The following is a 12,391-nucleotide window of genomic DNA, read 5'->3' as shown; positions in this document are numbered from 1 at the left end:
AGATGGATTAAAGACTTAAATGTAAAACGCAAAACCGTAAAAACCCTAGAAGAAAACCTAGGTAATACCATTCAGGACACAGGCGTGGGCAAAACTTCATGACTTATTGACAACTGAAGCTCAACCTATATATAGTTCTCTACAAATTAAAAATGGATAATATTAACTATACGAAGCCCACTAGCATTTACATAAAGTTACTTCAACAAGTTTCATAGGTTTCATGCTACATAATTTAGTGAATATGGCAAACACAGTCAAATTTATTTAGCACCATTTCAGCTAAAAGTATCAGCTTTTAACACAGCTACACACATCCATCACCACCACCACCACCACACAATCAAACACCAGTATTTCAAACCCAAAAAATCAGTAGCTAATTTACAAAATAAATACTGCTTTTAAAAGTAGTAGTAGGAAAGTTAGGTTAAAAAGCTGTTGCCTGGAATTTTTCAGCTTAGATCCAGGAAAAATTAGCAAATTGAAAATTTTAAGAAAGACCACCATATTTTATTAAAGTTGGATGTGACTGCCCTTTGCAATTAATGTTACATGCACCAGAAAAGCATAATTTCTGGTTGTCAAAACAATAACTTCCTTGCTAGTTCAAACTATAGTTATACAGCTCTAAAGAAACATTAACAATTTGTATAAATGGGTTGAAAATGTGATTATTTTCTATTCAAATTAATAATGCAAACACGAATACAATGTTACTTCAAATAATTAAGAAATTTTATCCAGTCGTTAGCTAAGTAATGAGGTCGAGTAATCCCCAGTAACTTCCTGTGATACCAAAGGGAATGTATGTTATCTCTAATGAAGCACACCTGGGTCTGTCATGAACTAACAATGTGAAGGTGAGCCCTTTGGCTTCTGGGGGATTTTATTTCCTCTGCTGTAGAATTGAAGGACTTTGTTTAAGGTGTCTTACAGAGACTTCTTGCTTTGCAAAAACGTGTTGGGTGGAGTAAGAAGTAAATTTTTAAAGGCATTTGGACTTTTTTTCTATCTGTAGAACAGCATAATTCAGAACTATTCCACAGTGTTGTTCTGGAAAAATTTTCCTCATGCAATGTAAATGTAATGACTGACATTAAAAAGTCTGAAAATGAAACATCAAACAATAAAAATGTGGCTTAAAATCTTTAAAGTGCTTGCAATATTTGGGTTAAAAATGATGCACCACTACCAGTTAGAATATCCCATCTTTGAATTTTAAGAGCTAAGAGTCTGAGAAGGGGAAAAATGACAAAGAGATTGCATTATTCACGCTATTCTTCCATACATGCATTCAGTGCACACCAATTGAAAAGTAAACACCTTGAAATACTACTAAGAAAGCAAAGAAAGATTATTCCTTCCATCAAACACCATACAAAAACCACATTATCTACACACACACACACACACACACGCACACACATACACACATGTTGTCTCAAATGAATCAAACAAAATAGAGACCATCATGACTAAAAACGCCGTATGAACCAGCATGTTTTCTGTGTTCCAATGACGCATGTACATTCTGCTTCATTCTAATTGGTTCTTCTTTTCTCTTTCCATCGCAAGGATCACTTTGTGGGTTTCTAGTTCAATGTTGTTCCAGGTATTTTACAAATCCTACTTGCTTCAAAGTTACAAGGAACATCATTCCAGGCCCATTTATCTTGGTTATAAACAAGAACAACACAGTTTTCTCCCTGAGAGTTGTCGGGTTCATTCTTATGCCAGAATCTGAAAGAAAAACAACATAGATAGAGATTTATAGGTATATATAGACAATGTAGATTATAGGTGTAGATTAGATATAGATATATTAGGAGACAATTCAGAGAAATGTCCCTAGTGAACAGTTTAGAACTGCGCTAATACTATACTCACTAGGCACATGTAGCTACTGAGCACTTGAAACGTGGCTTCTCTGAATTGAAATGTGCTTTAAGTCTTAAGTGCTGTATTTTGAAGACTTAGTGCCAATGAAGAATGTCAAAGACCTCAGTAATAGTTTTATAATGATCACATGTTGAAATGATAAGATTTGGATATATTGGGTTAAATACATTATTAATACATTATTAAAATACATTTCACTTCCTTCTTTTTACTTTCTTAATATAACTAACAAAAAATTTTAAATTGCACATGTGGCTTTGCATTATATTTTTACTAAACGATATTGGCTTCAAGAAAGAAAATGACAAGATTTTGATTCTCTTTCAAAGAAAATTTTTATCGCTTATGTTGTTTATCTAAATGTCAAGCCTAAAACAAATTTTATATCACTTCTATGCTATTCATTCTTTCATTATTGACATTGTGCAAATAAGAATACTGAAAATTGCATGCAAATTATAGGACCATTCTGGAACTGGGACATAGCATATGGAGATTACTCAACCTGCAGTGGTCTCTCCTAACATTTTTATATCAATGTACTCCACTTCAAAATGAATGTTTCTTGCTACCGTCTTCTAACCTTTGCTTATAAATCCCCTCAGCCCACTCAATATACTCACACTCTGCGTGGGTTAAATGGCGTCTGGTCCACCCAACGCCACTGACCTTTGGCATTCTCATCTCTAAGTCCAAGGAAATAGGAAAGCCGTCTATCCAGAAACTGAATAATAAAGTTCTGCATAAAAATATAAATTTTAATATAGTTGCATGAATCAGGTGATGGCTATGATGTTGGAAAAAGAGGAAATATGTCAACTAGATTACTGGTTAAGCACAAAAGCTCTGGCATCAGATAGATCTGTTTTCAAATCCTGCCTGTAATGTTAGTAAGTGCTTCAATCTTACCAAACCCCCAGTTCTCTTGTCTTCAGAACGGACAACTCCACTACTTTATAGAGTTACTAGGAAGATTAAGTGAGGTCAGACTTGCAACCCTTTTAGCACAATGCTTAATAAGATTAGATTTTTTAGGAGGTTTTGTTTTTAATATCATCTTCTTTAATTGCGTGCATATTTCATTAAATTCCATTTTATTCAGAATCACCGAACCTATACATTGTAAACCTATGGAGACAAAATCCTTGAGGAAACTATTAACCAAGAAAAAGTTAGAATCTGAGTCATGGTACATAAATGGAAACATATTACATGAGGAAATAAATTTTAGCCTTTAAAGAATTTACCCTAAGATTTCTTTACTTATCATTAGATCCATACATCTGAATTAGTTTTCCTATACTTTATCCTGAGAAGCTAGTTCAGTCCTGATTAACCATTCATTTATTCACCTACTAACCAAACATTTATCAAGACCTATCCAGTGTGCCTCACACTGCACAGGACTTTGGAAGCGCAAAGGTGAGTAGAGCATGGATCCAGCCCTCCACGTAGTAAAAGTCACTGGAAGAGATGGAGCAGTGAACAGACAATTATAGTGGAGTGAAGTAAATGCCATGATCTCGTTGTGCACAAAGTCCCACAGAAGTACTTCCCACTTAGAACAGGGAGGGGTAGAATGAGGAAGGTAGTTAGGGTAGCTTTCTGGAGGAAATAACATATGAATCAAATATAGGAAGACCAAAAGAAGTTGGCCATATGACAAAAAGTTGAAGAGGAAGAAAGGGCTTTCCAGGCAGATGGAGCAGATGAAAACAGACAGAGGCATAACAGGACAGAGAAATTCCTCTTTTTCTGGAAAGAGATTCAAAGCAGCAGAGAAACTGATGTGATCTTCCCAACACACCTGCTCAGCTTCCGTGCTGATGGTCATCAGATGGGCCCCCATCCCTGAACAGTTCCTTTCACTCTCAGCCCACGTCTTGTTGTCAGTAAGAGGAAAATAGCAGTTGGACTGGAAGGCTCTCCAGTCAATAGGACAACAGTTCCAGGTGCTCCCTCAAGTGAAAATTAAAACGGAAATTGGTAACAAAAGAGCATTTCATCTGTAACAGATTGCATAACTATTCTACTACCTATATCCAATTAATATTTGTGAGAATAATATCAAGATCACCAAAATTATTCTGTTCTCCTACCAAAAGATCCTGAAAATTACATTCCTAAATATCTTCTAAACATAAGTACTGGACACCACATAATGACTACGAGAAAATTACAAAATATTATCTTAGAAGGCATGACTGTTATTCAATGTTCCTACATCTGTTGACTTGCACATTTAAAGTGTTTCCATTACGAAGCTTTTGCAGGATATTTTACCCAAAGGGGGTAAAGAACCTACTAAAACTTAAGCACTGCCCCATTCTCCCAAATGAGATGACAAATTCCACAATAATAAAAGAAATAAAGACATGTCAGCAAAGCTGTATATTCTAGGAGGAAACTGTCTTTATCATATGTCTGAATCAAGGGAAAATTGAATTTGATTAATGTTATGTTTTGGATGTCAAAAATAACCCATCCATCTGTAAAGCTATATTCTCCGGTTATTAACTGGATTACAGTAATGAGAAATAATTCTATCTTAAGGTATTGTTATTTACTCCGATGCCAGATTCTCATCTTATGCTATTTTAATCTTTCCTGGTTCACTACTGACATTCCTTAAGTCAGACTATAAATTTGAACGAAAATGGAAATTAAAAAAGAAATTATCTTACACTCTGTACCTTCAGCATTTTTCAGTTCTGATTTCTCTTTGATGCATTTGAGCTTTGCATGGTGCTCTAATTTGTGCACTCCTGTGCCTCTCTTACAGCGTGAAAAGTTGTGATGAGTCACTGTCAAGGATAAAAGCAAGTTAGGTTTCTTTTTCTATATAACCACTAATTAGGGAAATAGGGGCTGACCTTCCTAACCTTTCTCTTATCCTAATAATTAAGGCCCTCATATTCTCTTTTCTTTCTATGCAGCTTGTTTGTTTCAGCTCCAGGTGAATTGGTTGAAAGCAATTGTTGAAAATTAATATTTTTATTATCATATTGTCCTTTTTTTTTTTGAGACGGAGTCTCGCTCTGTCGCCCAGGCTGGAGTGCAGTGGCGCGATTTCGGCTCACTGCAAGCTCCGCCTCCCGGGTTCACGCCATTCTCCTGCCTCACTCAGCCTCCCGAGTAGCTGGGACTACAGGCGCCCGCCACCACGTCCGGCTAATTTTTTCTGTTTTCAGTAGAGACGGGGTTTCACCTTGTTAGCCAGGATGGTCTCGATCTCCTGACCTCGAGATCCGCCTGCCTCGGCCTCCCAAAGTGCTGGGATTACAGGCGTGAGCCACCGCGTCTGGCCCGTTTTGTTCTTTACGGGAGAAGTTTTGCAAACTTTTATGTACACATGCTTGCAAGCATGTTTTTCTATCAAAATTTGTGTTAGGATAGGGGTTTTTGGTGCGCGCAGGGTTGTATGAACCTTATGCATTTCTAAAATACTTTCACCTTGAAATATATAAACAAATGTACCCTTCCTGGACAGCACACACCGGGGCCTGTTGTGGGGCGGGGGGAGGGGGGAGGGATAGCATTTGGAGATATGCCTAATGTTAACTGATGAGTTACTGGGTGCAGCACACCAACATGGCACATGTATGCATATGTAACTAACCTGCACGTTGTGCACGTGTATCCTAAAACTTAAAGTATAATAAAATAAATATAAATAAATAATAAAAAATAAACAAATGTAAAAAAGTGGAAAACAGTTTAGCAAATTATTGTGAGGTGAACACTCCAGGTAACAACTACTCAGCTCAAGAAACAGAATATTGCCAAAACCCCAGATAGCCTTCACATCTCAAACGCAGCTCACTCCCTCGCCTTTAAAGGTAACCACTCTCCTTTACAGGTAACCACTCTTGGCTTTTAAGTAACCACTGTACTTTGTTTCACAATTCTGTCACTTACTAACATGTCCCTATAGATCAGATTTGCCTGTTTTTGAACGGCAATCACACAGTATGTATTCTGATTCTTTTGTTGAGAATTGTTTCTGAAATTTATCTATTTTGTTACGTGCCCGCTATAATTCATCCATTGTCATCGCTGTAGAGTGAACTATTGTTTTCATGAAATAAAATATATTTATCTATTCTACTCCTATTAGATGTGTGCATTGTTTCCAGTGTTTGGCTACTGTGAACTATGCTCTTCTGAGCATTTTCAACCATGCATTTGGAGCACATAAGCATGCGTTTCTGTAGGGCACATACGTAGGAGTGGAACTGCAGGCAATAGGGTATGAATATTGTAAACTATGATAGCGGTAAACTTTTCCAGAGTGATTGTAATGCTTAAACTCCACCAGAAGCAATTCATTAGAGGTCCATTTGCTCCATGGCATCATCAATATTTAGTAGTGCCAGACTTTTTATTGTTGCCATCCTGTTATGTTTGCAAAGGTGTCTCACTGTGAGTTGCATTTGCATTTTCCTGATAATTAATTAATGAGGCTGGCACTTTTGTGTGTTTATTAGACATTTCATTTTTCTCTTTGTTTTAGTACCTATTTAAGACTTTGCCCACTTTTTTTATTGTAAGTATTTTTCCTACTGGTTTGAAAAAATTTGTATATAATCTACATGTGAATTATTTATTAATTATATGCATTACAAGTATCTTCTCCTATGGCTTTTTATTTTCACTGTTACTGGTATGTTTTGTTGTACAGTAACTCATTTTAATGTAGTATAATTTGTCAATGTTTATTTTCTAGTGCATTTTGTGGCTTGTTTAAGAAATCGTTCTCTACCTCCAGGTCATGAGGATATTCTCCATTTATCTTCTTAAAACTTTATTGATTTACTTTTCACATTTTGGACAATAATCCGCTCTAGATTTGTTTTTGTATACAGTGTGATGCAGGAGACCAATTTCATCTTTTAAGTATAAATAATCAATGGGCTCTGCAACATTAATTGAACAAAACTGTCCTTTTCCCATATATCTGACATATCTTCTTTTGTTTTATATAAAGAGTCTTATATACATGCAGGATCTGTAACCAAGCTCTCCTTTATTTTCCTCTAGTCTATTTGTCTTGCACCTATATCATATTACTTTAATTATAATTATTTTAGGTTTGATATCAGAAAGAATTTTTTTAATGGTGGTGATGGTTTTCAAGGGTGTATACTAATCCCCCAAATTGAGATGTATACATTAAATATGTACAGGTTTTCATATGTCAATTGTACATCCATAAAGAGGTTGAAAGAAAGGAAAAAAGAAGGAAAGAGAGGGAAAGAGAGAGAGAGAACAATTCTTCCAAGCTTGTTCTTTTCAAAGCCAGTCTATCTGAAAGTTATTTCTCTTCTGCTTACTCTTTACTCATAAGACGTATCCCTTTGTAATCCCAGTCCAAAATGGGGGGAAATCTGCTATAGTAACCAACTTTTACATGTACAGAAAATGGTCTAAATTCCATCATTCAATCTCTATCACAAGGTACCACCATTGAAAGACAGAAGGTCAAGAATGTAGCTCTGAATATTCAGTGCAAGACCCTGAAGATATTATAGATAGGTTATGCTAGGAAAAATCAAGATACCAAAAGGCTTAGAGCAACTTCAGAAAAGTTGTTTGGAAATAATAATTCAAGAAGAGTTCTACTTTGGCTAATAACTTACCCAAACAACTTGCAATAAAACAGACACCGAGAAGTAAGATGAAAACTACAGCAATAACCGAAGGTATCAGCTGGGAATGCACGCCTCCTTCCACTAGGACCAAAAGAAAAATAGAGATTAACCTCCTCTCAGCTACAAGCTAGGAAAGCTAATTCTACCAAGGAGCAATCTAAAAGTGAGAGCAAACAAAATATTTCAGATCTAGAGAAAAGCATAAATATTTTCTCCAAATAAATCAATTTTAGAGCTTATTGATGAATAAATAAATAAGAAAGAAAAATGTAAAATTTCTTGGTAATTTTGAAATGAAAAGAATTTTATAAGTAAGATGCAAAACCCAAGAGCCATTAGAATAGATAATTTGAGTACATAAAAATTAAAACTTCTATATAACCCAAGCAATGTTAGAGTCAAGGAACGTATGAAAGGAAAGTCTTGTCATAATATTAATATCCACACTGCATAAAGTATTTCAAAATCAACTAGAAAACTGAGCAAAACTCTGAGCAGGAAATTTGCTGAAATTTTAATTTGCTGAAGTTATAAATAGCCACTAATCAAACAAAAATATGCCCAATCAGGGAACTGTAAACGAAAAGATTGTGGTATAACTTTTCACACATCAGATTTTTTAAGTAAATTAAATACATGCAGTGTTGGCAAGGCTGAGGGGAAATAAGCACTCTTAGTGAGAAAATAAATGCTGCTGCCTGGACTGGAAAATTAGGAATGCCTTTTAGAAGGATCAATTTAGTGGCATTTATCCATTTTTAAATGCATTTCATTTGCCACAATAATTTCAATTACAGGTGTCTATTCTATAGAAATAATTGAGCTTGTTTATGTTAAAAGATATTCATTGCAGTACTTCTCAAAATAGAAAAAACATACTGTAATCTAGTATTTACATGTGTATTATCAATAGTGGAAATTCTAAATTATGGTCCCTTCACACAATGATATTCTATATAGTAATTAAATAAGCATGAAATCAGTATATATTGATGCAAAAAATCTCTAAGAAATATTGTTACCTAAAAAGGTAATTCAATAGGATCACACTGTGATTACAGTTTGCCATGGTAGGGTGATGAGATAAAGTAAAACTTTAATTTTAATTTAAACATTTCCACATTTGTTCTATATATCTATCAAAAATATTATTTAATATTATCACAATACAAATCCACTGGTGTCACTTAAGTCAAACATAAAATGGGACAATTAGAGCCTCTGATACAGCATAAGCCTAAATGCTTTTTCTACATCTTCCTTTTCTCTTTTTTCTTTAAAAGAATCTTCTCATATTACTCTCTTTCTTTTCATCTTATTTCTCTTTTATATATTTTATCTCCCCTCTTGGTCCAATATACATTTTATAAAGAAGTTTCTGTTATCCAACTTATTTGACTCTATGTCCTTCCTCTTCACCAACGTCATTTTTATTTCCTTCCACCTCCTTCTCCCCGTCATCATCAACAATCTTTAAAACTACCATCAACTCATATCTTTTAAATTAGTATAATTCCATCTGCTTCTTTGAAATTGAAAGGAGAGAAAGTACTCACGTTTACTTTGACGTTTTTCTAGCTCCATTGTCTAATTAGTCTCTTGTTCAATGGTCAGGAGGGCAAGAATTTGTTCTATTTTTTTCCCCCAGAGTATATTTCTGTGGATAGAGGAATATATTCAGAAATACTTGAGATCGAACACCAATGTTACATATTGTAGTGAGATTAGAAAGGTACCAGTATAAGAAACTTAACTCAAAAGAAGTCTTTTTCAAAGACGGGGGTTTCCTTTGATTCATTCCGGGAGATGAGGTGGAAAAAAAAAAAAAAAAGGAAATTGAGAAAGCAATACCAAACAACAGTTAGTAGAAACCCACAAGTATGTTGAGATCACTGGATCAGTGTGAAATGTGGAATTTCTCAATTTGTTTTTTTTTCATTTAGACAAAAAGTTTAGCAACGCCTAAAAGAAATAATTGTTATGCCCAATAAAAATTTAGTAAATATCCCCTCTTTTTAAATTCTTTTTGTGAATATTATATTTTCAAAGGCAGTTATATTCTTGGGGTGAGTTATATACTAAAAAGTTCTCTGGACTGAATAAAAAGTTGAGTTTAAGAGAGCAAAAGACAATGTGAACAATGAACAAAAACTTTTAAAGTACACATTGTGTGTACATGGCATGCGAAGACACAGCAACCTTTGTTTTCCAGTTGAGGAAGAGATGATAGAGCTGTTAATTAAATCCCAAGAACTTTCTAGGTGAGCAAAAAGAGTTGTGTTAAGGCAAAGACAAAGAAAATGTAAGATTCTGTGATAAAGACACCATTAGAGTCCCTGACTTCATTTATAGCACTGTTAGGGAGTGAATGTATCTCCTCAAAATTCATTGGTGGAAGCACTACCCTCCAATGTAATGGCATTTGGAGGTCAAAAGTTTGGGAGGTAATTAGGTTTAGTATGAGGTCATGAGAATGCCGTCCTCATGATGGAATTATAATAAGAGACCCGGCTAACGAGCTGTTTACTTCCTGCGGGTGCGCAGGCTGTGGCCGTCTTCCTTGCTGTTGCTCTTCTCATTGGAGAAGATGGCCCTGGAGACGGTGCTGAAGGACCTGCGGCATCTGTGGGTGTGTTTGCTGTGTTCACTGGTCAAGGTACTATAGACCAGTTTGAATATGATGGTTGTGACTATTGAGATGCATATCTACAGATGAAGGGTAACTGAGAGATGCTATATGGCTGCACCAGCTCCTCCTTTGATGGAATCATTGCGATGATGAGTCCAGAGGACAGCTGGGTCTCCAACTGGCAGCGAGTCAATAACTTCAAGCCAGGTGTATATGCGGTGTCAACCACTGGTCGCTTGCCCTAAGGAACCGTGCAGGAGCTGAAAAGTTGAGGAGTGGCCTACAAATCCAAAGACACAGCTATAAAGACCAGATGCAGGGCTGCCAGCATCTTTGCTCTCCACCTCCTGCCTCTGCTTATTTTTTGTTCTGGAACTAAATGGGCAGAGCTTCAAGTGCTTCCTACCCTCCAATTCAGACTCAGCCAACTGTTGAGAGAGCAGCACATCATTTTATCATTTTACCTTATTTGGACTTCAGGTGGGGGTGGGAGGGATTTGGGTTGGTGGATTAACAGATGCAATTGAGGAGAGAGTAGGATGCAGACTTTCCTACCTGTGGCCCAAGGCTGTGCCTTGCTCATGAAGAGGTCTAGGTCAAATGTCAATATATAAACCTCTAGAAAGTTCTTAAGGCCATGACACCTGCCTCGCCTCCCTCTTCCTTTCTCTTAGGCACACAGTAAGAGCTTATTTGCCCTATAAGATACCTTCCCAGAGCAGCAGAGGCCCTTCCACTCCCTCTTGACTGTCTCAGCCTCCAGAATTGCAGCCTTTGTAGTGTGCTTACTTGCTTCCTATCAGAAGGTGCTGTCCAGAGGCTCAGTAACCCCATCAGCTTGGTGGCCCTGGTGTTTTGCGCTTGTATCCTTCTGCCCTTCAGACCTGGCACAGCAGTATCCCTTGAAGAAATCCTGAGGCTTTGTAGTGCTCCTTGCTCCTTGACCATGTTTAATAATTCTTTTCCCCCTCTGCTCGTCAGTTTTCTTCTCTTTACTGCTCTTCCTATATCTTAGGCCAGTCTCACACACTCACATTTTACATTTTCCTTACTGGAGACCCTTGGGCCTTGGCCGACTGCTGGGTCCTAGTCTGCCTTGTGTGTGCCCCTGTAGGAGGCAGGTCCTTTTCTCCGCCGGCCCAGTAGGGGACCTTGGGTAACATCCCATTTTTCGGCCAAGGTGAGTTATTTGTTTTAGGATAAAAAATTTACTACGAATTCTCATTTACTTAAATTTCCACAGAAATCCTGTTAGTGTCCCCATTTTGATTTCCCTAAGTTCCTTGTTCTCCCTCTGTAAAAAGAGAATGATTACACCTTGCCTGTTTACCTCAGGAATGTTGTGATTGTAGAAACGAAGCTATGTGAAAATTATGCAGCCATAAAAAATGATGAGTTCATGTCCTTTGTAGGGATATGGATGAAGCTGGAAACCATCATTCTCAGCAAACTATCACAAGGACAGAAAACCAAACACCACATGTTCTCACTCATAGGTGGGAATTGAACAATGAGAACACTTGGACACAGGGATGGGAACATCACACACCGGGGCCTGTTGTGGGGTGGGGGGAGAGGGGAGGGATAGCACTGGGAGATATACCTGATGTAAATGAGGAGTTAATGGGTGCAGCACACCAACATGTCACATGTATACATATGTAACAAACCTGCACGTTGTGCACATGTACCCTAGAACTTAAAGTACAATAATAATAAAAATTTTTTTTAAAAAGAGTGATAGGGACATCAAAACACATTGCAAGATAATGGTTCAATGTCATTTTGGCATACTTTTATAAATATAAACTATTTGAAAAACTAAAAAAAAAAAAAAAGGAGAGGTGAGAGTTGGCATCCTTGTCTCATTCCACTTTTCAAGGGCAATGCTTTCAGCTTTTGTCCATTCAGTGTAATGTTGGCTGTGGACTTGTCATAGATGGCTCTTAATTTTTTGAGGTATGTTCCTTCAATGCCTAGTTTGTTGAGAGTTTTTAACATGAATGGATGTTGAATTTTGTTGAAAGCCTTTTGTTTATTTATTGTGATGATCCTGTGGTTTTTGGTTTTAGTTCTGTTTATATGATGAATTACATTTATTGATTTATGTATGTTGAGCCAACCTTGCATCCCAAAGATAAAGCCTACTTGATTGCAGTAGATTAGCTTTATGATGTGCTGCTGGATTCAGTTTGCTAGTATTTTGTTG

At 36.6% G+C, this 12,391-nt stretch overlaps 1 protein-coding gene and 1 pseudogene across 2 annotated transcripts; one reads left to right on the top strand and one right to left on the bottom strand.

Moving 5' to 3' along the window:
* Positions 1-486: 486 nt before the first annotated feature.
* Positions 487-9,365, bottom strand: CLEC4D (C-type lectin domain family 4 member D). 2 transcript variants are annotated; one of them, XM_063693795.1, is made up of 7 exons: positions 9,308-9,365; positions 9,110-9,210; positions 7,542-7,634; positions 4,596-4,706; positions 3,710-3,861; positions 2,526-2,641; positions 487-1,743 (listed from the first exon to the last, which is right to left on the bottom strand). In XM_063693795.1, exons 2-7 carry the CDS (start codon positions 9,135-9,137, stop codon positions 1,596-1,598), a joined length of 648 nt encoding a protein of 215 aa, XP_063549865.1. In that variant the 5' UTR covers positions 9,138-9,210; positions 9,308-9,365; the 3' UTR covers positions 487-1,595. The 2 variants fall into 2 exon arrangements, with proteins under 2 accessions (XP_063549865.1, XP_004052704.2); XM_004052656.4 differs by having other exon boundaries at positions 492-1,743; positions 9,110-9,365.
* A 772-nt stretch (positions 9,366-10,137) lies between these two features.
* On the top strand, positions 10,138-11,099 carry LOC101139499 (transcription elongation factor SPT4-A-like; annotated as a pseudogene).
* Positions 11,100-12,391: the final 1,292 nt, after the last annotated feature.

The sequence above is a fragment of the Gorilla gorilla genome, chromosome 10 (assembly GCF_029281585.2).
Source record: "Gorilla gorilla gorilla isolate KB3781 chromosome 10, NHGRI_mGorGor1-v2.1_pri, whole genome shotgun sequence".
Taxonomy (NCBI): domain Eukaryota; kingdom Metazoa; phylum Chordata; class Mammalia; order Primates; family Hominidae; genus Gorilla; species Gorilla gorilla.
The sequence above is the reverse complement of the archived record's forward strand: the minus strand, read 5'-3'. Positions and strand labels throughout refer to the sequence as shown.